At 49.4% G+C, this 25634-nt stretch overlaps 1 protein-coding gene across 3 annotated transcripts in view; it reads right to left on the minus strand.

Moving 5' to 3' along the window:
• Positions 1-5880: 5880 nt before the first annotated feature.
• TMEM273 (transmembrane protein 273) overlaps positions 5881-25634 on the minus strand; it is a 34791-nt gene continuing 15037 nt past the window's right edge. Inside the window, exons 1-5 of one of the 3 annotated variants that reach the window (XM_042908752.1) lie at positions 22458-22572; positions 17834-17878; positions 16844-16984; positions 15600-15630; positions 5881-7073 (exon numbers count right to left, since the gene is read on the minus strand). In XM_042908752.1, the coding sequence (XP_042764686.1) occupies positions 7049-7073; positions 15600-15630; positions 16844-16984; positions 17834-17878; positions 22458-22512 (297 nt within the window). In that variant the 5' untranslated portion in view covers positions 22513-22572 and the 3' untranslated portion in view covers positions 5881-7048. Of the gene's footprint in view, positions 7074-15599; positions 15631-16843; positions 16985-17833; positions 17879-18894; positions 19248-22457; positions 22573-25634 lie in introns of those variants that run through there. The other 2 variants (XM_042908754.1, XM_042908753.1) reach the window with 2 other exon arrangements.

Raw genomic sequence — 25634 nt, forward strand, 5'->3', positions numbered from 1 at the left:
CCCCTTTCTCTTTGGAAGTGTAAGCAATAAATTAATTTTAAATGGCATTGAGCTCTTTGTGTTGTCACTTATTCACCTTTATAAATTAAGGCCTGGGCAAAAGTCATGAGTCTGTCAAGTTAAATGACTGCAACTCACCTTCATTCTGTAGAATTTTGGTCCTAGAGTCTGTTGAGTGGGCTTATCTTAGTTTTGTCTCTAGACCTGATTTCCATGGGAAGCCAGATATGTTGCCCAGGTGTATAAGGCATGGTTCTCCAGAGAACTATACCAATGTGTGTGTGTGTGTGTGTGTGTGTGTGTGTGTGTGTGTGTGTACATAGTATATATATACTATGTTTTGTAATTGGCTTGTGCAATTATGGAGGCTGGTAAATCCTAAGCTGCAGGGTGGGCCGGCATGCTAAACACCAGAGAAGAACCAATGTTGTAGTTCATATCTGAAGGCTATTGGCTGGCAAAATGCCTTCTTGCTCAAGGGAGAACAGTCTTTTATTCCATGTAGGCTTTCAACTGATTGGGTAAAGCCCACCCACATCATGATAAGCAATCTGCTTTTGCCAAAGTCCGCCTGTTTAAATGTTAATCTCATCCAAAAACACCCTCACAGAAATGTCCAGAATAATGTTTGCCCATATACCCGGGCACCATGGCCCAGTCAAGTTGACATGTAAAATGAACCATCACACCATGACCCTCTGATTTGGCAAGATGTGAATTTAGAACTGTCTCTCGACTGCAGGGCAGCTCCTGAAATCTTTGCTCAGCTCCTTTTAGCCTTCCCGCCATTAATTCCACTTGATCACCTTTGAATTTCACTCTGTTCATGTCCAATTTAGAAGTTAGCCAAGGAGGGGCGGCTGGGTGGCTCAGTCGGTTAAGCACCTGACTTTAGCTCAGGTCATGATCTCATGGTTCGGCCCCGCGTCAGTCTCTATGCTGACAGCTTGGAGCCTGGAGCCTGCTCTGGATTCTGTGTCTCCCTCTCTCTCTGTCCCTCCCTTACTCACACTTTCTCTCTCTCTCTCTCTCTCTCTCTCTCTCAAAAATAAATAAACATTAAAAAAAAAATTAGAAGTTAGCCAAGGATTTAAGGGAAATTCTAAAGCAGAGTTTCGGTCTCCCCCTCTAAGACTGCTTTCTCTCTAGGATTGTTCCCCAAAACTTCTAGGCACTATGTAAGCCCCACCCTCTGTCTTCCAAACCCAGTAAGACAGCCACTTTCTACTTACCCTGTGTGTGATCTAAACTGGACGTGTCCTCATGGGTAGAGCCAAATAAATGTGAGCTCACCTGACTTGTCTTCTTTCAAAAATCAACTTCCCTCTGGGCTGAGGCCTGCTTTGAGCAGCTCATCACTGCCTCAAATGGTTGTCTTACCGTATCTTGTACTGAGTTTAGTGGTGTTATTGGCAGAAGGGTTAGATACACTACTCTGTCATATCCAGCTTCAGAATCCCTGGAGTTATTTTTTGAAGTATTTTAAGATTTTGACGCTAAGAAATATTTTTGTGCTAGCATTAAAAACATTTTTTTTTCAGATTTCATTGGGGTCAGTAAATGTAAAGTGCTTGCTTTCAATCCCTGGTAATTTGAACCTAGATCAAGGCCTGTTAGGGGTGTAGGAGTCATCAACTCAACCCGACTCCTCCAGAAAGCTGACGAAGGGAGAGGAGGGTCCTCTACAATGGCAGGTAGCACCCTCTGGATGACGTGGCTGAAGCCACACAGTCTCCGCTTGGAGTGAGTTTCCTGAAGCCAAAGAACGGAGTCTTTGCTGCGAGCTGTAAATGCCCCGTCAGAACACATTGGGGGCAACTCTTGGACACCGTTTTATTTCCTTTTTGGTCAACAGTTATACTTCACTCAAAATCTGTTGCCACTACATAAGAACCACCTTCTGATTTAAACTCAGGAAAGGACAAAACATCAGAACCACGTTGTAAGGCTTTTTTGTCGGTCTCTGTTTTCACAAACATTATTTGTTTGCCCAAATAATGGGCAGCTCTGAGCCACTTCCCTGAAGAGCTTAGGCCACACCACTAAGGACTCCTACCTGTCCACAGAATGAGTGAAGGAGGGCTTACCTTTCCTTGGGGAAGAGAAGACAGCGGGGTCAAATCTGCACTTGCCCGAAAAAAGGGGCTGAGTCCTCTTGGTCTCTGGGGCTGATCTAATGTGTGCAGTGGTTGTGAAATGTGAATCTGAGTGGTCCCACACTAACTAGAGACACCTGCTTTGCTTTGAAAAAGAAAAGTGTTCTGGGGCACCTGGGTGGCTCAGTCGGTTAAGTATCCGACTTTGGCTCAGGTCATGATCCTGTAGTTGGTGAGTTCCAGCCCCACGTCAGGCTCTCTCTGTGCTGACAGCTCAGGGCCTGGAGCCTACTTTGAATTCTGTGTCTCCCTCTCTGTCTGTCCCTCCCCTGCTTGGACTCTCTCTCTGTCTCTCTCTCAAAAATAAATAAACATTTAAAAAATGTTTTTTAAAAAAAGGAAAGTGTAATTAAAAAAACAAGACACAAAGAAAAAGAGCATGTTCCTTTTTACCGAGCCTACCAGTTCAGACTTCAATGAGATTTGTCAGCAATCTGGCTAATTTTATTCGTAGGAACAATGGTAAACATTAGCGAATGCTTGGTTTATTGTATGATTATCACCACTTGTGGGTTAAGATTAGCTTCGAAGAAATTTATCTTCATGAAAAGAAACCTCAGGCAAACTATCAGTTGAGGAACAGTCGATAGAATGCCTGGCCAGGGCTCCTCAAAACTGTCAAGGAAAGTCTGAGAAACCGTCACAGCCAAGAGCAGCCTAAGGTGACGTGATGGCTAAATGTCATGTGCCATTGTGGGTGGGGTCCTACTACAGAAAAGCGAGATTAGGTAAAAAAAAAAAAAAAAGATAATATGAATAAAATACGGACTTCAGGCAATAATACTATCAAATTGGCTCATTAATTATGATGAACCATAGTAATGTGAGGTGTTAATAGGGGAAGCTGGGTGTGGGGCATATGGGAACTCTCTGACATAGCCTTGCAACTGTAAGGAAAATCTGACCCTATTCTAAAATAAAACTTTAGGGGCGCCTGGGTGGCTCAGTCGGTTGGGCATCCGACTTCGGCTCAGGTCACTATCTCGCGGTCCGTGAGTTCGAGCCCCGCGTCGGGCTCTGGGCTGATGGCTCAGAGCCTGGAGCCTGCTTCCGAGTCTGTGTCTCCCTCTCTCTCTGCCCCTCCCCCGTTCATGCTCTGTCTCTCTCTGTCTCAAAAATAAATAAATGTTAAAAAAAAAAATTTTTTTTAAATAAAATAAAACTTTAAGGGCACCTGGGTGGCTCAGTCAAACATCCGACTTTGCCTCAGGTCATGATCTCATGGTTCGTGGGTTCGAGCTCTGTGTCGGGCTCTGTACTGACAGCTCAGAGCCTGCTTGGGATTCTTTCTTTCTCTCTCTCTCAAAATAAATAAATAAATAAATAAACTTAAAAAAGAAAATAAAATAATAAAACTTTATTCAAAAATATGTGTAAAGAAATTAATGTCTAAAAATGAAAACTTCCTTAATCTCACCTTCCCTGAATTTTGGAGTTGACCAAAACTAATTATAAATAATAGGTCACATTTTCTGAGTGCCTCCTATATGTCAGTGTTCTAAGAACTTTCGTGTGTTACCTCCTTTAGGGCTGACACAGATCCTATAGGGTAAGGACAACTATTAGCCCATGTTTACAGATGTGGAAACTGAGGCATGGCAAGGTGAAACAACTCGTCCAGCCCACAGAACAGCATTTGGCGCCAGACTCTACATACTCTACTACACCCCTACACTGTGCAGAGAGAAGATCACAAATGATGAGAAAATCATAGGTCAATGGAAATTCCAGACCCATGAACACTCAGACCCCAACTATGCTGATAAGCGAGTCTGGGATGTTTGAGGCCTGAGCAACTTGCCTGCACTCTGTGTAGAGACGTGCCTCTCATTTGTCATCCGATGATAATGTACACGTGGAAAATAATATTCTTTGAAGGATGATTAATTTATCTGACAAGTCCAAGATTGTGACAAATGACTCAGAGGGAAAAGAATCAGTCAGCCGGATGGGCCCTGAGCACAGCCTAGACCCGGCCCCTTTTAGACTTCACGTCACAGGCACCACCCCTCTGCTCGCATCTTTAGGCTCACTCTGTCTCAGCCAACCCTACGCATACTCCATCTCACGGGAAAGGAGTCTTATGACTCCTCCAGGCTGACCCTCCCCTGCTTTCTCTAATGGATCCCAGAGCACATTCTGGAGCAATTTCCAGCATGTGTGTTTCTAATTCCAGTTCTCAAGCTTGAACACTTGTGGGGACATGGGGTTCGCTCTCCCCAAGCGCAGCTCATTCTTTGGTGCCCTGATAGTTGCTACGAGGGACCCGAGACCGGCTGCAGAGCCTTCCCGAGGCTAGCACTCCCCAGGTCCTCCACATTGCTATAGGCAACGCTGAATCATGTTCTCCCTCTCGATCAAATCTACCCACCAGTAAGTCTTAACATCTCCGCCTCTAAACCCCCTCCCCGTGCAACCACCTTCTGCATCCTTGCCTCCAGCACCCCAGCCCAAGCCACGCTCGCCTCTTACTTGGACTGGGACGAGAACACCAAGCCGCACTCTTGTGGCCCCAGTGCGATATTGACGTGTCGTGACTCATTTGAAAATCACAATAACTCTCGTATTGTAATCTCCTTCTGCTTGTCTGTCCACTCTCAGCTATTTCCAAACTTGGGTAATGAAAAGCAGTGTCACTTATTAACTTAGTCAAACCCCCATATATTTCTTAAAATTCTATGATATATACACCTTAGAACACACCTAGAGGAATATATATATATATATATATATATATATATATATATATATATGTTTGCTTTCTATGTATTGATTTTAATTTATAGATTCAATGTAAACATATTTTTAATTTATGGAGATAGAAAGAGACTGATGCACATTTTAAGTTTGTTTACCTTGCCAGGTAACCCTCTGCCATCTCACCTTCTCCTCCTCTGGGTACTGAGTCCTGGATGCAATAAAACACAGCTATTCCCATAGATCCTGGCAGGCTGGTGCCATCTGCAGTTTGCTCCGCCCATGTAAGGATGGCTTTTCCTCCTTGTTTTTGAGTGTCATTGGTCCCCTCTCTTTGGGCAGGTGTTCTACCTGCCAAGGTGGGCTCTCCAGGACCTGCATGTGTTCAGGGGGCCCTGGGGCCTACTGGGCTGGGAAGACAGAGGTTTCTCCTAACCCCTGGCCTCTGCTACCACACTTCCAAATCACTGGGTGAGGCAGTCAGAATGACCCTCACTCATGACATTGTACCTACACATACAGTGACTTCTTGTGGTTGCTTCCAAACACTTCCACAAGCTCCTGCCTATTGGAACCTCCATCACCAGGAACTGCTACCAAGGAGAGGGGTTGTCAAGAGGGGCTTCATAGAGCTTCCAGGAGGACTGCCACAGAAGGAACCCGCTGAGCTTGAATTTGGGGTGTAAGCCAAAGGGACCTATTGCAAAGAGTCCCATTCTGCCTCCCACGGCATGTCAGCCTTTAAAACCCAAGGAGACAGCACTGGCCTTCAGCATACTTCTCTGTGTTCTTCACCCGGGAAACTCTTGTGGGGCTAAAACAGGACCAGAGCCCAGGAATGGCACTGGGGAAATTCATCACGATGTGGGATGGAGGAGAGGACCCCACGGCTTTGTTGTATCTATAGAAAATAAAATGATTGCTGAGAATCCTGAAGCATTCCTCTTCAGTTTATAAGTGTTTCTGCCATTCACAAACCAGAAGTCTTAATTAAAATGCTGTTAAAAGATGCAAATCAATTAACAGATACCTTACAAGATGGTTTATTCTATCTTACACACAGAAAATTGCTTATGAGTATCATGTTACCGCTTTAGGTTATCAGTTAACAAAGGCTGCTAATGAACTACGTTGTTATCAAGTCAGATAAAAGACACCCTGGGAATCCAGGCAAATTATTACAACACAGTACTTTGTTTTCAAATATTGCTCATCTTTCATCACACACAAGGAGAGTAACCCAATCCAATGAGAACCAGTCGACACAACCACTCAGATTTCTGTTGAATTGGAAAGGCAGAGAGTATTCCATAGTGCAGCCCCAGAAATGCAATGTTAATATTATGGGGGAGAGAAATGTTAATGGGGCCTGTGTCACAGAACCTTAGGTTCATGGCAATAATAAAAAGACGGGGGGTTCCTAAGCCTCTGCCAGTCATGTCCTCCATGCAAAAGTCATTCACATTTGTACCACAAGATAATGCCATAAGCATAATGATAATCCCCTACATTTGTGTAGCTCCCTATAAGGCACACCATCAGCTTTTTCATTGTTGGTTCCATCATTCAAAGAGCTGCAGAGCTGCAGGCCATCCCACGGTCACTGAGACACCTTCCTCTCCAGCCCAGCCCTCCATTTCTTCCTGTAGAAGGTCAGTCTTTCATTTATAAGACTGGAGATGGCCCCATGGTCTTCATGTTTCAGCACCCCTGAATTTTTGCAGAGGGACTCATGGCAACTGAGAAGTTGAGGCCAACAGTTCTAGAAAATGATGCATACCTGTTGATAGATGGAGGTGTTAAGGAGGCTGTGTCTTGACTTTGGTCCCCATTTCCATAAGCCATTTGCTATGGGTAGGTTCCATTGATATGGACACAATGCTATCATAGAAGCATGAACAGCTCCTCCATGGAGAACCAGGATAGGCAGAATAGATTTATTGGCTTCCATATTTCTTACTTCTGGATAAAGTGCTCGTGCCTCACTCTATGCAGTCAGCTTCTTGTGGAAGAGAATCAATATTTTTTTTCCCTCAAGACAGAGACACTGTAGATCTATTACTTGCCCTGGGTACTGAGTTCCATATGAAGATCCTTCAAGAGCTTTGGAAGGTCAAATTCAAGACATCTCTGAGACCGATGCTGTGGGCAGCTGTCCAGACCTCCCAACCTCTTCTCCTGAAGAGGCCACTCATTTAGAGTTCAATCACTCGTGCATCTCTGGAAAGGAAGAGAACCATCTGGAAGACTTATTGACAAAGTGATTATGCTCTGACCAATCACGGCATATGCTTACGCAGTGCACACAGTTAAGTAGGTATGAAAGAACTCATCAGCATATCTTAGCAAAGTGGGACATTTCCTCATGCAACATAGAAAAGTACCTGAAGACCAGTGGCTTCTAGGTAAAGGGACGGTTTTTCAGATAGAGCTCAACTGAGAGAATGTTTTCTGCCGGCCAAACCTCAAGCCACAAAACCTCACCCACTTTCGTGGCAAAAAGGGAAGAAGTCATTCCTCAAGGTTAAGAGGCATATCTGCAGGAAAATGCCACTTCACGTGCTTGAAGAGACTTCATGGGTCTGGGGAGATGTTACAAGGAGCAAGGTAGACAGACCTTTGCAAATGTAACTAGAAACTGACACCTTCAAGTCTGACCGTGAGCTGTTACGGTGAGTGAGTCTTATCCACACATAGCGTATCTACTATACCGATCTATTTATATGTATATAAAATTAGGAACACAGAAGAAAAGATGAGGTCACCAAACCAGACCCCAGGATAATAAAGCTAAGGCTGAAAGTAGGACACAGACCGCGCTGTGGCCACTCTCAGCTAAAGGCCTCACCAACACTTCCATGCACAGAGATTGAATTCATACCAACGCTTCACTGTAGTTTCACATAATAGTTGTAATTATAACAGAATGACATATTTATGTTTACACTGAATGTTGCATACTTGTTTATGTCCTTTGATCATTCATGCTCAGTCTCAATATCTTGATATCTAACATGGAAGAAGGGACAGCAATAGCAGGAAGATCGGGCAGAGTTAAGCATCGATGGGATAAGCCAAGCCAAAGGCCATAAAAGAGGCAATACTACCTACCCCATGTGTGGAGGACTAAGGACACAGGTTGAGGTCAGGACTGCAGAGCTTGATGGCAGCAGAGCCAACATGGAAGACACACAAATTGGAAACGAGCAAAGATGGTGACAGAGAAGTCTGACGGGATTCCAAGAGAGTCTAACAGCTGTCAGATTTTTGTGTTTCTCCTTTAAAATATGGTGGGTCCAAAGTTTGAGTTGGATGGTCTAGCGGTCCATGGGCTCAACAGAAAGTTCATCCCCTTCTGTTCATCACCCCATTAACAAGTCCTGAGTTCAAAGGACCCTTTCTGGTGTTGTTAGGAAGAGGATCTGAAGCAGCTGGATATATGCAGCATTTGCCCTTGGGATACAGGTGTCTATAGAAGATGGGGGAAACCAGGAACTCAGGCTCCTCCTACTCCCGGTCACCCTGAGCTGGGGAAGTGGCACCTGTGAGCTACTCCATCTCCATGGAGGAAGTTATTCTCCAGCACAGCAGCCATTCCTCTGCATACAGCTGTGTCACCAGCCCCCGGAGAGCCAGGAAGAACTGCAAGAACAGATAAGCTGGGCAGAGGCTGGGATAGCAGCTGCTGGCTGGATTAGCAGGTGAATCAGGCAGCAGACCTGGGTTGGGTATCTAGAGAACGAGAAAGAGACTTTTGGAGGCTGTACGTGCACTGTTTCCGCTATTAACATTGGTGGTTTTAGGGGCGCCTGGGTGGCTCAGTCGGTTAAGCGGCCGACTTCAGCTCAGGTCACGATCTCGTGGTCCGTGAGTTCGAGCCCCGCGTTGGGCTCTGGGCTGACAGCTCAGAGCCTGGAGCCTGTTTCAGATTCTGTGTCTCCCTCTCTCTGACCCTCCCCGGTTCATGTTCTGTCTCTCCCTGTCTCAAAAATAAATAAACGTTAAAAAAAAAATTAAAAAAAAAAAAACATTGGTGGCTTTAGCCAATGCAGTCAGAGAGGAGAAAACAATTAGGGACATAAGAACTGGGAAAGGACATCTGTTATGAAAACTCAAGGAAATCAAGAAGAAAAAAAACACACACACAAGAAAAGCTTTCGATAAGGCTGCCACTATAACATTAACATACCAAAAACAATCCATCAACAATCAATGACTAAGTTGAAGACATAATGGGAAACTCCATTTCTAAAAGTAACAAAAACATAAAAATATTTCGGAGTAAACTTCACAAGAAATGTGGAAAACCCATACGGTAAAAGCCAAAAGCTCTCTTAAGACACACTAACACAGACTTGCAAATAAAGTCCCCTTCCACGAAGGACTGCTTAACGTCATAAAGAAGCCGATCGTCTTCAGTTTAATACACGTACATGATGCAACCCCAACAAAAAAACCAAGGTGTTTGTTCTGTGGATAGGTCGTGGAGTTGGTTCTGAAGTTCAAAGGGAAAAACAAATACGCAAGAATGGCTAACAGAGAATGGCAGAAACGTGCCCCTGAATAGGAAACACAATGGGAGCACGCCAGATGGTGGAACAAGCCATAAAGCCTGCACAGGTCGGAGTGTGGTGCCAGAACACCAATAATCACAAATACCACGGAAAGTAATACCAAGTCCAGAAATAGTCCAAATAAACCAGGATATTTATCATTTTTTTTTTAATTTTCAATAGTTTCTGCTTTATCTCGCTGTGTTCCTTTTACAAAGCTGTATTTAATTAAAATTATCTGTATACAGTTTCTATAAAATTAAAACATATTTACATATGTACACACATATATTTTTTCTAGTTTTTATAAGGTTTTGTTTTTTATTTATATCTCTGATCCATTCGACATTTATTGTGGTGCATAGTATGACATGTGGATCCAATTTTTTCTTTTTCCCAAGTGGCAATCTCTCTCAGCATCATTATGGAAAATATTACTTTCCTCTGTTTTATTTGCCACCTTTATGGCTTTCTAAATATCCTTGTTTAGGAGCGCCTGGGTGCTTCAGTCAGTTAAGCGTTCAACTGCGGCTCAGGTCATGATCTCACGGTCCGTGAGTTCGAGCCCCGCATTGGGCTCTGTGCTGACAGCTCAGAGCCTGGAGCCTGTTTCGGATTCTGTCTCCCTCTCTCTCTGCCCCTCCCCTGATCTCTCTCTCTCACACACACACACACAAATGAATACACATTTTAAAATTTTTTAAATAAAATTTTTTTAAAAAGGAATATAATACTCTTTATATATGGAGGGCTAAATTCTAAATAAAAAGAATTGCAAAGAAATCTTCAGGTTACTGCAAGTTTGTAGTTGTATAGTGTTATGATTCTGGAAGTATTTTTTGTGGTATTGGAGGATAGATAAAGGGTAAAAACATTTATGTGGAACAGAGCTGTCACTTTGGAGGAGGCAAAACAGAAATATGGAGTGAGGAAAGCTTAAGAAGAGGCTTCTGGTATTGAGTTTGTGGCTCAAATATACATTTTCTGAGTCTGTGTGTTGAGAGGGCCTAGAAGGAATGATGTCTCCGGAGCCACACGAGTACACACTGTGTCCAGATCTTGCCTTCTAAAAGCTATGCCACATCAAAAAAGAAAAAACAGGGGATCTCTAAGGAACACATGGGTGATTCCAGGTCTGAGCAGGGACAGTACACGGTGAGACGGGGATATTGTGTCGTGTCAGCCCAGGAAATGGCCAAGAACCACCAAGAAGTGACTGGTACTGGACAAACTGAGGACAATTTGAACGTCACAAAGATCTATGATGGTAATGAATTATAATATGTTGAAATCCACAGTAATGATATTCAACAAGAGAAAGAGAAAAGGGGGAAGGAAAAAGTCCTTTTTTCTAGAAGAATAAGAAGGGATGCCAGCATTAGAAACTCCACATTTTGTAACTCCCAGTGCAATAACTGATTCAAACGTGGGTTGTGAACAAACGTAAAATCATCGGGCAAAGAATCAGTGGGGGTCAGGATGTTCACGTGGTCTCAAAATACCACCCTTCAGATTATCAACTACTTACAAAGAGGAAAATTGGTCTCCCCAACACAGAGGTCTAGCGGTCGCTTCTTTAACCAAGTGATCAGACACAGCATTACCAACAGTGAGAGAACCTGGCATCATGTGCTTCCTGATGTAAGACAATAATCGATGCACAATGTCACCTCCGTAGTGTTCTTGACAAAATTCTCAATCTGCATCTACTCGGGAAGAAACCGTCAGCCAAATCCAGAAGATAAGACATCATACAAAAGTACTTCGATACTGACAGGGGAAGAAGGCAGAGTTGTCCAACACAAGAAGAGACTAAACAGAGACAAAATCAATACCATGTATCCTGGTTTGGGAGGCTTGAGCTATAAAAGATATTTCTGAAACAATCAGAGAGATTTGGACTCGGGCTGTGTAATAGGTGAGATTATTGAATTTTCTCAGTCATTTCCTCAGATGTGGTCATCGTATTGTGATTATGCAGGAGACACCCGGTTACGTATTTAGGGGTAAAATATCTCTGCTAACTTAGGGGTGATATTGCCACTAATTTTTTTTTTTTTTTATTTTTTTTTAAACGTTTATTTTTATTTTTGAGACAGAGAGAGACAGAGCATGAACGGGGGAGGGGCAGAGAGAGGGAGACACAGAATCTGAAACAGGCTCCAGGCTCTGAGCTGTCAGCACAGAGCCCGACGCGGGGCTCGAACTCACGGACCGTGAGATCGTGACCTGAGCCGAAGTCGGACGCTTAACCGACCGAGCCACCCAGGCACCCCGCCACTAATTTTTAAGTGAATCAGAAAAAAAATGTATGTAGACAGAGTAAAGCAAATGGGGGAAATGTCAACTTGTGAATCTGGGTGAAGGATGTGCATGTTTTTATCACACGGTATTTTCAACTTTTTGGTGGATTTGAAGAGTTTTCCAAAAGAAGGAAGGTGAGAGCACATCGATGGTGCATGAGATGTGGGCAAGAGGACCCAGGGAATACGAACTCCAACCAATCCCACAAGCCCAGGCCACGCCCACACTGAGACCTGAAAGCAACAGAGGAAACAGACGCTTCAGCCAAACCAATAGCTTTGATGACTCAAAGTTTTGGAGTTTTTTTTTCATCGTGTGACCAAGGTGGTTAGTTAATGGCTCGATTGGCCTTTCAAGGGAAAAAACTGATAAGTACCAGAAAGTTAACGATCTTCCTTCTAAAATCCTGTTTTCTCAGCTCTGCTTAAGCAAATGTCCCACAGCTTCATTTTAAATTTTGCGGAAGTACCATTATATTGACTTTTTAGGGACAAAAAAAAAAACACCCTGCTGATTCCTGGTCTCCCAGCCATCCTGGCACAAGCAGTCGTGACTAGCAACTCCCTCCCGTCCTACAGGGGGGCCACCTCCGGAGAGCCACTGTCTCTCTCTCCCTTTCAGAGCAAGTGACCACTCTTACAACTCACCTTTCAGAGAAACTGAGGTGTGACCCACAAAACAGGAGAACCGGGTGTTCATTAACTCATCCCTACATGACAAAAAGCACATGCAAAGTTTTGCTCCAGGAGAACGGCTTGCCTGTCCTTAACTTTTTCTTTCGGGTCTAACTTCTTCCTGACTCAGCCTGACTCCATCTAGTGTCAGTTTTGGAAACTTAAATTGTGCCTCCCTTCTCTTCAAAAATCCCTGTTTGTGGAGGAGCTCTGGTCTGCTACGTGCCAAGAACACTTCCCTGAACTTGGTGCAGGGCTATATCCCCGGGGTGGGGGAGGACTCCCACCCAGCCGCCCGACTCTCCCCTGCCCTTCATGTGTTCCTTTCTTCATCCAGCCACCTGCTTTCCCCCTGCTTCCTTCACATTCCCTTTCCTGGACTTCACTTGTACCATGTTTATTTTTGAATGACTATTACAGTCACCTCTTCAGGATTATGAAAATGGCCTCCTCTAGTTCCGAGGCTTCAAAATAATTCAGAACTTCTAAATGCACACAAAACCGCGATGTTCTTCTGACAGGATCATACATGGGAACAGAAAGCCACAGCGACTGCTGCTTCAACAAGGCTTTTGAAGTGGTTTGTTTGTACTGCACACAGCAGCGTCTTCACACAGGTGCACACGCACACACACACACACACACACACACACACACGTGTCAGTCACTCACTACGAGACATCAGAGCTTCTCCACCCCCTCACCCTCCAATGCACACACACGCATGTACCAGGACCGGAAATTAGGATTTGTGAAATCTGCCATTTTTGTGAATTCCATGATTAAGATATCCCTGAAACAGGGTCTTCAGAAACTTCTGGGAGGCACTGGAGTTTCCAATGCAAGGTACCCTAACTCAAAGTTCCCCTCCATGCGTGTGGGTGGTTTCGATGGCCAAGGTAGCACGCCCGATCCCGTGGGTGGGGAGAAGATCTCTAGGACCACTCCGTCATGACATGGGGCCCGAGCTGGCCACAACAGTCTGTAGCCACATACCCAGGATGTGTCAGCCACCCAGCAGAGGTCCCCGGAAGCCATGCTGTGGTCAGATTCTTCATCATTGCAGACATAGCCCATCTACCCCAAAACTGACTCCTACCTTGTACTCTCCATCACAGAGACCAGCTGGACCCCCAAAGGCAATGCACGTTCTATGTCTGGGGTTCATCTAGTCATTTCCTGGTCCCCTCTCCCCCTACTATCAGGAGCTAATCCTTCTCATCCTACTAGACTCAGTCCATGGCCTCCCATACCTGCGTCTGCCCAAAGCCCTGTTCGAAGCCCTGATGAAGGTCTGTCTGCCCTGACTCTACAGTGGGAGAGCCTGAGTCAGCACAGAGCCCAGAGCAGTGGGAGTGCTGCCTCTGGCTGAGCCAGGACAAGGACATCCTCCTGACAAGGGTCACAGCTGCACCTTCAGGGGAACCTATCACTGTGCCAATCCCCCGAGGGCTGAAAGAAGACAGAGCTGCCCCAGTGTGAAGGCCCCTTAGGGTGGGGAAGGACAGGGCAGCGAGAGCCAGCCAACTTGAAATTCTACTTTTCCTGCACGAGAGGTCTCAGGGATTTGGTGGCACTTGGGAGGTGTGTAACGTGTTCTTTTCTAAAGAGGAATGTGCCAACCTCAGCCAGTGTGGGTCTGGGTGTGTACGAACATGTGTATGTGAGATGGGACACATGGCCTGGTCTCCCAGCCCATAAATGCCCCTAATTCTACCATACATTTCCAAAAGCTCCCTGGGACTGCCCCTCCCCTGCATGAGAACCCCAGATGCAGAGGAGGTGACATTGCCAGCAAGAGAACTGTGTGGCCACCCCAGGGCTTGGAGGCCACTGCCTTATGGCCGCACTAAATGCAGGGTGAACCCCACTAAACACAGGCGTCTGTGTTCTAGAACCACCCAGGTTTACATCTATCACACACAGTCATTAGCAGTGCCTCTTCTCCACCCTCACAAAGTCCTGATTTGGATGATAAGGTAAATGGTCACCCTAATCACACTCAGCTCCCCCAGGGGAGGCCCCTGTAGGGTGGCCAAATGGAGGGGGAGACGATGGGACAGAGAGAGGGAGACAGAGAAACAGTGAGAGTCAGAGGAGGAGAGGGGTTCATGCTTGGAGGTAGAGTTGAGGAAACGCACTGTAGGGCCCAGAAACGAGAACATCTAAAGGAGGGGAGGTCCTCCAGGAAGTGAACGTCTTGAGAAAGTCCATTTGCAGCTCACCGCCTGGGCGTGACCCTGGTGACAGTGAGCCACGCGTCTGTCTCCTTCACACACAAATCCGCCATTCCTTCCATGCTCACGACACAGCGCCCACTGAGTCCGAGGTCCCAGGGAAGAAGTGGAGGTGACCCCATGCTCCAGATCCCCTCTAAATCCCACCTCCCCCCCACTCAGCCCAGACTCTGTCTGCATGCCAGCCCTCACGGAGCACCTCCTCTACTTGGAGCACCCACTCTGTTGCAGGCACTGTGCTAAGTGTCGGGGCTACAGAGATGAAAAGAAAGACCTCACCCTCAAGGACCTTACATCTCGGGGAGAAAGCCATCAAAAGAAATATATCACATGATGTCAGTGAATGGAAAGTAATATGAAGGAAAATAAAGCTAGGGAAGGGGAAGACAATAATCAGGGGAAGGGGGTTCTATTTCAAACAGGCCATCTAAAATGAAATGATGGCACTGAAGCAGAGATATGAAGGAAGTGAAAGGCCAAGCGTGCAGCTATCTGGAAGAAAAGCATTCCAGATGACAGAAAAGAGCATATGCAAAGGTCCTGAGGCAGGGTTGTCTCAGAGGACATAGTCTCTATGTGGAAGAACAGTGTGGCTCATTGCCAGTGGGGAAGCCAGTTAACCTGGAGTAGGCCACATGGGTTTCCCAAGTGGGTCAAGGCAAGGGCTAGGGACCTCTCTCTGAGTGTTGGGGGGATGCACTGAGGGATTCTGTGTGGGAGGTAGGGCAGGTAACTGAGGGTATTCAGAGGCCAGCCCAAGTCCCCTTTGGCTACTGTACCCTGTGCGCCACCCCGCCCCCCCACTCTCATGACTCTTACCCACTGAACCATAGAAGGGAAGAGGAGACTTGGGGTGCATTCTGGCCTCCTTGGAAGCACTTTGGAGTAGAGAGAAGGGCTAGGAGGACAGGCAAGGAAGCACAATGGATAAAACAGGAGGAAAAATGATACCCTCACTTACCACGGTAGTGACCTTACCTTGGGACTCTCTTCTTTAGTGTGACCGAATCTAAACAGAGAAAGAAAAGCATTAGGAAGGAGACACTGTGACCTGTGGTGCAGCTCAGTCAGTGCCAGGCAAGCAGGAGCGAGTCAGAGCCAGCCTGACTCAGGCAGCTCTGAAGGGCTCCCTGGGTTGGGGGCACGGGGGGGCGGTGGTCTTGGGCTGAGTGTTCTTCATCCTTCCCCTTTGGCTCTGTTGGAGTTTGTCCATCCAGGTCTCATCTAGAGCCCCCTTAGTTGGGCACATAAGTAGAACCGAGCCTTCCCTAGGGCCCTCCTACCCTCATCATCCCCCATTATCCCCCTTCACTTGCAACTCCTGGACCCCCTTGCCCTAAAGGGATCCAGCACGTCTCCCATTCTGTGATGGAGAGGGTTTGTCCTCTCCCCGCCTATTCCTAAGGATACAAAAGCAATGGTAAGCAAACTCCTGTGACCAATTAAACCCCTTGTTCAGTTGGACATGCTGGCATCTCAGGAAGCCCCCAAAGGCTGTGTCTCCTCTCCCTGGCCCAGACTTCCCCCTCTGCCTCTCTTCGCAGATAGTAATTGCACTTTGCAGAGACACAGTGAGGCTCCTTCCTCCTCGTCCCCGGGAGAATCTCATGGAAAACTGCATCGTCATCTCATGAAGCAGACTGGGAATGATTTTTGCGAGTCCCAACTTGGGAGAAAGGGGATGCGAATCACTGTTGTATTTTGCTATCAGAACTCACAAACTGTTTGCCCCGTGTCTGTGAGTTTCACTTCCCCGCAGATGCTGTGGGACACTGAGAACCTGCCAGAGTTCATGTACGCCCAGCTCTGTTTGGATCAAGAGGACCCAGCACAGCTCCAAGCAAGACCAATTTATGAGCAACTCTGCCCATATCAACTGAGCTCACAGCACCACCCAGCCTCATCACCTCCTGGGATCAATTTTATCTGGTCACATTTTTGGATATGAGAATAGACGTTTCTGTCTGAAGCCAACTCAGCCCCCTTCCCCTTCCACCTTTTTCCAAGAAATCTGATTCTTAGGAATGGAAAAGTACCGAGAGAGAAAAAGAAGAGGGGAGGGAGAGAGATCAACAGAGACACAGAGAGCTCACTGCGTTTCTTTTCTACCCAGGTTTTCAGTCTTTCTCCAACCAAGTTTCCGAGCTTCCCGGTGCCTCAGGCTGCCCTCACCATCCTGGGCTGGGCTGGGCTGGGCTGGGCGGAGGTCACTGCTCCCTTACCGTTGAAGCCCAGGGTTGAGTTTCTCAGGTCGGAGGAGTCATTATCAAACAAGTGCTTCTTGATCATGCAGATCTTCAGGGCCAAGAAGCCAGCTGATATGGCCAGGCCCACAGCCGTCCCGATGATGGCGTACTTGATATCTGCAGGGCAGGGAGGAATTGAACAACGGCCATCAACCAGTCACCATCCTACAGAGGTCTTCTGCAGCTCCCTTCACAATCTGGGTGAAGTCCAAAGTCGTGTGCAGGACCCTAAAATTCCACATTCCGATCCGCTGAAGCCCAGGGGCACACTCGTTCCCTGCCCCTCGCCCACACCCTATCCCCTCCTCCTAGAACTCCATCCTGCTCTCTTCAGCTGAGGGAATCATTCCCCAGCGGCGGATGGTTCACTTCTCTGGCCTCCCGTATTCCTTCCTCACTTATCTTTTCATTGATTCATTTATCACATACGTGTTCATTGCCTGCTCTGTGGTGAGCAGAAGGCAAAGATCAGACTCCACCTTGAGGGGAGTCAGCTGGGGCAGTTGGGAGCTCACCCTAATGCCAGGTAACAGGGGTGGGCTGGGCTGGCATGGGAGCCGGGAGCCTTCCCGGAGGAGGCAGACTGTACCGTGCCTGCTGAGGCAAGCCCCTGAGGTGGAAAGGAGCTGGGACCAACCATGCAGGTGTGGGGCGGGCCATGGAAGCATGGCAGAATGCAGGGCCCTGTAGGTGCTGGAGCTGCTCAGCTTACAGAGAACAGACAAGGGCGACACTGGTGACTCATACCCCTCTGAGGACAGGCTCTCCAGCAGGCCCATGCCCCTGGGGTAAAGCTGTGTTAGCTCCTCAGGCAGGTCTGGAAGTGAGTGTGGCCCCTGTCCCGGGATGACAGGCAGGAAACCAGCCACACACACCCCCTGCACGCCCCACCCGCCCAGGCCTTCTGGAGTGTCCCCCTCCTGCCCCCTCAGCCCTGCACGCAGAGGAAGCAGGACAGCCACCTACCAATTTCGGCCCCAGCAGACTTGCCCGTTGCTAACACTCCAACATCTGTAAAGAAAGAAAACCCAGACTCTGGTTAGAACCAAACTGCTGGCTGTGATCAGGCCAGGGGTGGAGGGCCGGCCCCTGTCCCCAGCCACTCCCTCCCCCACATCCGGGAAGGCCCTCCTGCTTGGCCCCCAGCCTCAGGAACACAGAGGCAGGCTGCTGGTTGCCACGGGGTGTCCTGGAACCTTGCAGGGATGTTAGAGCCCTCCCCCGAACCCACACGGGGAGCCGGGTTCCCTCGAGTGGCCCTCGGGGTTCAGCCAGCTCTCTAATATGGTCTCCAAGACCCAAACTCTGACCCTTGCTGCCGCTTTAGCTTCTTCTGTCGTTCCCACAAACCCTCTCACTCCAGCCATACTGCACTGCTTCCAGTCCCCACCCAGGCCGCAGGCTCTGCTTTCCCCGGGCCACCCCCTCTGCCTGGCCCCATCTTCTCGCTTCTCCTCCTTCTCCTCACCTCGGTTCCATTTTACTTCCTCCCGAGCCCCTACACCTGGCTCAGCTGCCCCACGACCTGCTCCCCCTCCTGTGAAGCCTTCATACCCGACCACAGCATTTATCTAACAATGTTACAGAGTGCTGCCGCGCTCCAGGCACCCTGCGGCCTGAGAGCCTCTCAGCTAATTAATCCACAGACTGCATCTTCTGGCCAGTCTCCCCACTGTGCTCTGCATGCCCTGTGGGGGGTTCTGCCCCCCAGTATTCGACCCAGCGTCGGGTACGAAGGACGTATTAACAGACGTTCTGCGAATGGGTGAATAACGGTGACGGAGCACGCGGCAGGGGTGCCTCACTCTTCGAGCCAGGAGGACTCCTGCCATCAGGAGACGTGGCTTCCAGGTGGGGGCCGTTGTCCCTGCAGAAGGGCCCAGAAGATCTAAGGCAGAGTGGTAGGCCTTGCAGAGGAAGGCGTTCATTAATTGGCCACTTACTTTGAGACAATACTGGGTGCGGCACTTGCATTAACACATTTAATACTCGCAGCAGCAACTGTGGGAGATAGGAGCTGTTCTCACCTGCCTTTGATGAATGAGGAACCAAAGGCATTGAAGACTTGACAATGGGCCCAAAGGCCAAGAGAAGTGGAACGCAGAGTCTGAGCCATGCGACTTGCACTGAGAGGCCCCGGACGTCCTGCAAGGTCGAATCCCAGGGAGCTAAAAGAATGACCCCACACCCATTAAGACCAAGGGCTGGAGGGGTTTGGGGGTTGGAGGTGATGAGACCCAAGCCTGGTTCTAGGTACAAGCTTCCAGGCAAAGGTAGAGAAGCCGGAAGTACCACACCTGTGGGGTTGGGGGCTGGATCTTCCCCAGTTTAGCTCCAAGACAAATCCACCTCCCAACCCCCCACCTCTGGGAGGCTGAAAGATGGCAGAGGCACTTGCTCAGTAAAGACATTCCCCACAGGACCACATCTGCTGACTACAGTCAGTGCTGCCTGGGGTGATGTGTTGGGTTGACCTCTTGCTCTGTGTGTGTTTGGAGGGGAAAGGATCATCGTAACGGAGGTTAGGATTTTTCCACTGGCCTCACTTAGCAGATGGATAAAGCTGGGAAGTTGTGAAGCAAAGGTACACAGCCTTGCTCTAACCACAGGTTGTCTTGGAAATTCAATGACTTCTACCTTTCTTCTGAAATGCGTGCCCCTACATGAGGCCCATCCATGCACACACATCACAGACACCCCCACGTACGATACGACCTTGGTCTCGTCCGTTCTCTGAAACTCTGGCTGAGCTTCGTTGTTTCTTTACATTCCTTACATTAATCCTGCCATTCCAGCTAGGTTGAAAACTATTCCAGGGATGGGACAAAATCTTATATTTTGCACATGGCTGGGTTGGGCTGTTTTGAGGGGCTGGGCTAGGAGCTGACTTCCAGATTGATGCCCAAACTTCAGAGCTGCATATGCTGTGTGCTCACCCTGGCTCCCTTCTTGACATCGGTCTGGCCCCCCCTCTGCCGTAAATGGACAGGAGACAGGGGACAGGGCAGGGCAGGGCATCAGCAAGCGAGGCCAGCCCACAAAGGGGACAGTCTCTCCCCTACCCCCTTGACACATGAACGTCTTTCCTGGGTCCTCCCCTGGTGACCATCCCTCTCCACGTGGAGCATGCAGCATAAAAACTTTATATGAGCCCGAGATGAAACTTGAATAGAGAGGAAAGAAAGAACACAGAGTGAGATGGAAAAAGTCAGAGAGCCAGAGAGAAAGAAACACAGAGACATGGTCATGCATGGGCACCCGGAGCCTATGCCACAGGAGCTCAGACCTCTGGCAGCAGGGCTGAGAAGGAAAAAGGAGAAAGAACATTTAATGTCACAAAAGGCCAGGTGCTGCCCTGGCTCTCTGGGCTTCGGGCTCTTCTACCACGTCCAAGGTCAGGGACTGAGGTCAGGGACTGAGAGAATGCCTTCCATGGGGCCACTGCTTTTCCACCTGCAGGCACAGGAACCCGGGCGGTGGACACATCCGGTCCCAGTAATTCCTGCTAGCCAGCCAGATGGCCACTCGGCGGCAGCCTTTCCCCTCCTTGGGGAGGGAACTCCCTCCCTGCAGCCTTCCCCCTGCACGCTCCGCTCATGTCTCTGCCCCGCTAACAAGCCCCTGGGTGAGGATCTGTCATAAACACACTAGCCCAGCTGACCCCACCACCCGCCTCCTGCCAGGGTCTTGAGCTAGAGGAGTCCCTCCTGGGCCATAGACCCCCGGTGAGCCCCCAGTGCTAATTTCCCCTGACTCCGCAAAGCAGCTGGAGGATGGATGGGCCTAGCAGCACAGCCAGAGGCTTCCGGTGTGCCCCTGCGTTGAGATCTGTGAGAGCCCCAGGAGGAAGCTGCCAGGCACATTCTCTGCTGGAATTCTCTGGGTTCTCTTGCAAGCAGGAAGAGGAAGGTTAGCATCCAGAGGACCGACTTTCCAACCCAGGGGAGAGTCCAAGGGGGCTGAGCAGGGGCTGGCCGTACCAAGGCCAGTCTCCCTGGGGGCACGCAGGGGCTGTGCTGACCGGTTTGCCAGGCGGTAGTGGGCACAGTGCTGGCCACATCTGAATTGACTGCCAGCACTCCTGGGACTGCCCACACTGAAGCAGGCGCAAGGGTCAGGAGCAGAGGTCCCGGAGCCCAGCCCTTGCTGCCACCTAGCACAGAGAGCAGGGGGCTGCCTCTAGATGGGTCTCCACCCTCACAGTCTTCCTGTGTGCCCAGGTGCTCTTGCCAAGCCACAGATGTGAGGCTACACTTGTCCAGGTCCCTGCTTCCTCCGCCTGCCCCATTTGAACATGCCTCTGGAGGACGATATCCCTCCCCACCGAAATAGCCAGCCTCCAGCCCTCTTCTCTGCAGCTCATCCCACCTCAGTCATGCAGAGCACGGTCTGCTTCTGCAAGTGGTTTCCAAACGGGAAGGAAATGGTCCTGAGACCTTGAGGCTCCCTGGGTCCCCTCCCCTGGGACGAGAGAGGGGAGCCTTCAGGGGAAGGCAGCAAGAGGGCTGCTCTCTGAGAGTAAGCTAAGGGCACAGCAAGGCTCTGCCCCATTCAGTTGGAATCTGACCCACTGAGAGCCCGTCCCTGATGTCCAGACCTCCTGCACTGTCCATGACACCTGTTGGGCCCGCCCTCAGTGGGGGCTGGCACTCTTCACCACCCTTATTTGGGCAGGATCAGGCTATGTGGTTCCCATTGTGGAGTAGTGGGTGTGCGAGAACTCAGATGTTGTTCTATAAGTAACTGAACTAAAAATAGAGAGAAGCTGCCCTCAGTGTTTGTCAATGGATGCCTGGTCATTTTCATCCTGGAACTTAAATATTGCAGAATGGCTCCTAACTTTAGATCTCATTCTAACATCCCCAGCCAGGGGCATCCTGGCATCCATCATCTCCTAACACAGTCTACACATAGGCATGAAGTGCCTGCAGTCTGCTCTGGGTAGGGCATCCAAGAGCAACCCAAGACACCTGTGCCCCGTAAAGGAGCTCACAGAGTGACAAGGGAGACAAAAAGAAAAATTGGAGGGTCAAAGGCGATGTCCAGCACTTCCTGCAAACCTCCGTCTCCACTAGCTAGAAGTCTAAATGGAGGTGTGCAGAATGGACACCTGCTGTGTCGCCTGCACACCCCTGCTCCGACCCCTCGGCTGCTGGCATTACCTCGGCGTTCCTTTGGGAACTACCTCCACGTGATTCGCCCAGGGCCGGCCCCAGGATGGATGCATGAACCCTACCTGATTAATTAGCATATTCCATCTTCCTGTCAGCAGTGATTAGTTGAGGGGTGGAGCAGGTGAACCAATTCAGGCCAGTAAGACTCAGCTCTGGGACTTGGAGGGAAATATGGAGAAACAGGAGTACCTTCTGGAATTGGTAACTGTGGGGCTGAGGGGGGGCCCACTGGATGGAGAGAATCTGCTAGGACTGAAGCCCCCACAGAAGAGGGTCAAGCTGAGACCAAGTCTTAAAGACACCTTTTGAGGGCCTGAATCCAACTGTGCCTGAAACACCTCTTCTTGACTTTTCAGTCACCTCAGTAAGGAAACACTTTCTTTATCTTAATCTAATCCAAGCTAAGTAATTGTCACCTGCCATCAGAAGACTCCTGATGACTGGGGTGGCAGGTCCTTCATAGAGCATCATTGGAAATCAGGTTGGCAAGGCAGGGAGGCGAGTAGAGGAGGCTGGCAGTGAACAAGTTGCTCACACCCCAGCCTCTAATAAACCCAACCAGGATCAGCAAGGAAAGCAGCCACTGCACATGCTGCTGTCTTTGATGCAACACCTTCCTTGTTCCCATGGAATGCTCTTACTTATCCTTCAAGACTTAGCAGAGGGGCGCCTGGGTGGTTCAGTCAGCTGAGCGTCCGACTTTGGCTCAGGTCATCACCTCACAGTTTGTGGGTTCAAGCCCCATGTCGGGCTTTGCACTGACGGTGTGGAGCCTGGAGCCTGCTTGGGATTCTTTCTCTCTCTCTCTCTCTCTAAAATAAATAAACATTAAAAAAAAAAAAAAGACGTAGCACAAAGCCACCTCTTCAGGAAGTCCCCATTCTCTTCATTTGTTCAGGATCACCTCTGCCACCTTGTCACACCTCTGAGCCTGCTCCAGTCACACTGCCCGGCAGGTTGTTCTGTGGCAACAAAGGACCCCCTTCAGGATGGTATGTGAGATTCCTCGGAACTCAGATTCTCTTCCTGTGAGATGCAGAGAGAAGATGAAAGGAGAGAACTCTGAGCTCTCTGGGAAGTGACCCTCAAAACCACTGAGCATGAAACCAGAAGTAGCTTCAAGTGATAAGACTGAGTATCTGGTACTAAGTGATAATGATGGGTCAGAGGGAAGAAACGCTCAGCCAAGGAGAAACAAGTGACTTTTGCTCCTGCAACCCTGAGACGGGAAACACTCGTGGAACAGACACGAAACACACAGATCATATGTGGAACACACATGGAACACACATGGCTGCCGTTGCTGTGGATGCCTCTGTCTTTCCTGCCCGAGATCCCAGACCAAGTAAAGTGCAGCCAGGATCCCACTGGGAGAAAGGGTCAGAACAGGGATTGGAAGTGCAAATGGAAAGGGAACAGTCCAAATATTTTTCACACACAGTTTGATCCTGGGCCTCCCTTTTCTCATCCAAAAATGGGGACGTAAGACCCGAATGTGTAGAAAGGACTCAGTGAGACAGCTTCTTTCTTTCTGCCCATTTGTTCTGAGCCTCCCTGAAATGTAAGCTGATCTCGGGGGCCCCCGCAGAACACAAGGTGTGTTTCTCTAGCTGAGCTGGTTCGGTGTTTGTGGGTGTTTGGTACCCCTTCCCTTCCACAGAGCTCGTGGATGGGTGCACTTTTCAGAAAGACCAGGCAGGTGGTCCTGGCCCTTTCGCTCCTCCAGGGGGCTGTTCGACGTTATGAATTAAGCACATGAGGTCTGAATGTGGGAGGAAGGCTTCTGTCCTCTCCCAAACGGAACACCGGAGAAGCTTTGGGTTAGCCTGGGTGTGGAGCACTCCAGCTACAGGTGGTGGCTGGGTGTGTGCTGGGGTCTAGAGCCTTCCTCTGACACAGCTCTGGATTTGCAGAAACCTTAGGCTCCTTGTTCACAAGCCCAGGAACCACCGGAAACTGCTCTTCCTCGATACCCTTTCCCCACCTTGTTAGACTGACTGCAGCCACCAGCTCCAGGTAATCAGGACTCGGCCGCTCCTCTCCCAGGGCTGAGGCGTTCCTCCTTTCCCATGAAAGCTCCCAGACCCGGGGCAGAGCCCACACCTGCCAGAGCCTGCAGGTTCCAGAGATAGAAAGTAAAAGGAAAGCTGGGGAGAGAGGACAGCTGAGCAAAGACAGCTCCAAAGGGGGGCCTCTGACCACGACCAGAGGGCACAGGAGTCAGACCACCAGCTCAGCAAACCCAGCTCAGCACTGAGGCTGCAGCCGTGTGCCCTGGCGCCTGCAGAGTGGGGAATTCCTCGCGTGGGGTCCCAGGAACACAAGGAAGCAAGCAGCCACAACCATCCAGGCAGACCACGGGGGCGTGGGGGCGGGGGAGGAAGGGGGGGGTCTACCCCAGCCCAGGGGAGTCTGAGAAGGCCCCTGGAGCACGCATTATTTAAATTAAAAACGAAAGGACAAATAAGACCTAGTGAAGACAGGGGCTGGGGGTGGGGGCGGCCGTGTAGTGGAACCAGGCAAGGGGAAGGTGTCCAGGCAGAGGAAAAGGCACCAGCAAAGGCCAAGAGGCCGGAGGGGGAGCCAGGGCTTGGGAATGGAGAAGGCAGCTCAGCGAGTCAGAGCAGCAAAGGGGTAAACTGAGGCTCTCGGGGTTCTCCAGAGGATGAGAAAGGGACAGGACAAAGCCACCATGAGCAGGAACTAGAGTCTGGAGGCCAACAGGAAGAAAGAGGGGCTGACCCGAGGCTACAAAACACAAGGGAAAATACCTCCAGCTTCTAGAAATAGCATCCTAATTAAGAGGAAAATAATACTGGTGGGTGACCAGACAGTATGGAAACTTGTGCCTACTTTGTTTTTCCTGAGCAATCTTTGCTAATTAATTCTTAAAGATTCACACACGGGGATTAAAACACTCAGCTAAAGAAGCCAAACTGATCAATACCTTTCCAGGCTAATGGAGGGATTGGAGGCCGGGAGCCGGCCTCGGCCCAAGGTAAAACCAAGGACAAGGGCACTCCAGGAATGAGAAGCACTCCCAAAGGGGCAAGCCCCCCAGGGTGTCCCAAGTCCATGCTGGCCAGCAAGTGGTGACATCAAACACTATCACACCAGGCAGGGTTGCTGCTGAAACTCTGAAGGAGCCGGAAGTGCTGGAAGCCAGGAGGAGCTTCAGGCTGCCCTGGTGGGGTGGGTGGTGTTGTCCGGGGAAGGCGGGCCCAGGGGGCCCACTGTGGGAACACCCAGCTAACCCTACACATGCTGGTTGAGGGGGTTGGTCCATCTTTGAATGTCTCTGTGGGAGCATGAAATCTTCATATGACTGAATGCATGGTGGGTGGAAAGGAATGATACTTGGAACCAGAAAATCGGAGTTTCCATTCTGCTACTGCTCAGCCAGTGGCCTTGGGCCAGGCGTGATTTGACTCCCAGCTTGGTGGCCCCTCTGCAACAGGGCTGACCACAGGAAGCCTGCCGAACGACACAGAGGGCGTTGCAGGGATCCCCTGAAGGTGTGTGGGCACCAACTGAGGTGCAGGAGGGAGCCTTCCTGCACAGGCCCTCAGCCACCCACTTGAGATGGGGTTCTC

Source organism: Panthera leo, chromosome D2 (genome assembly GCF_018350215.1).
Source record: "Panthera leo isolate Ple1 chromosome D2, P.leo_Ple1_pat1.1, whole genome shotgun sequence".
Taxonomy (NCBI): domain Eukaryota; kingdom Metazoa; phylum Chordata; class Mammalia; order Carnivora; family Felidae; genus Panthera; species Panthera leo.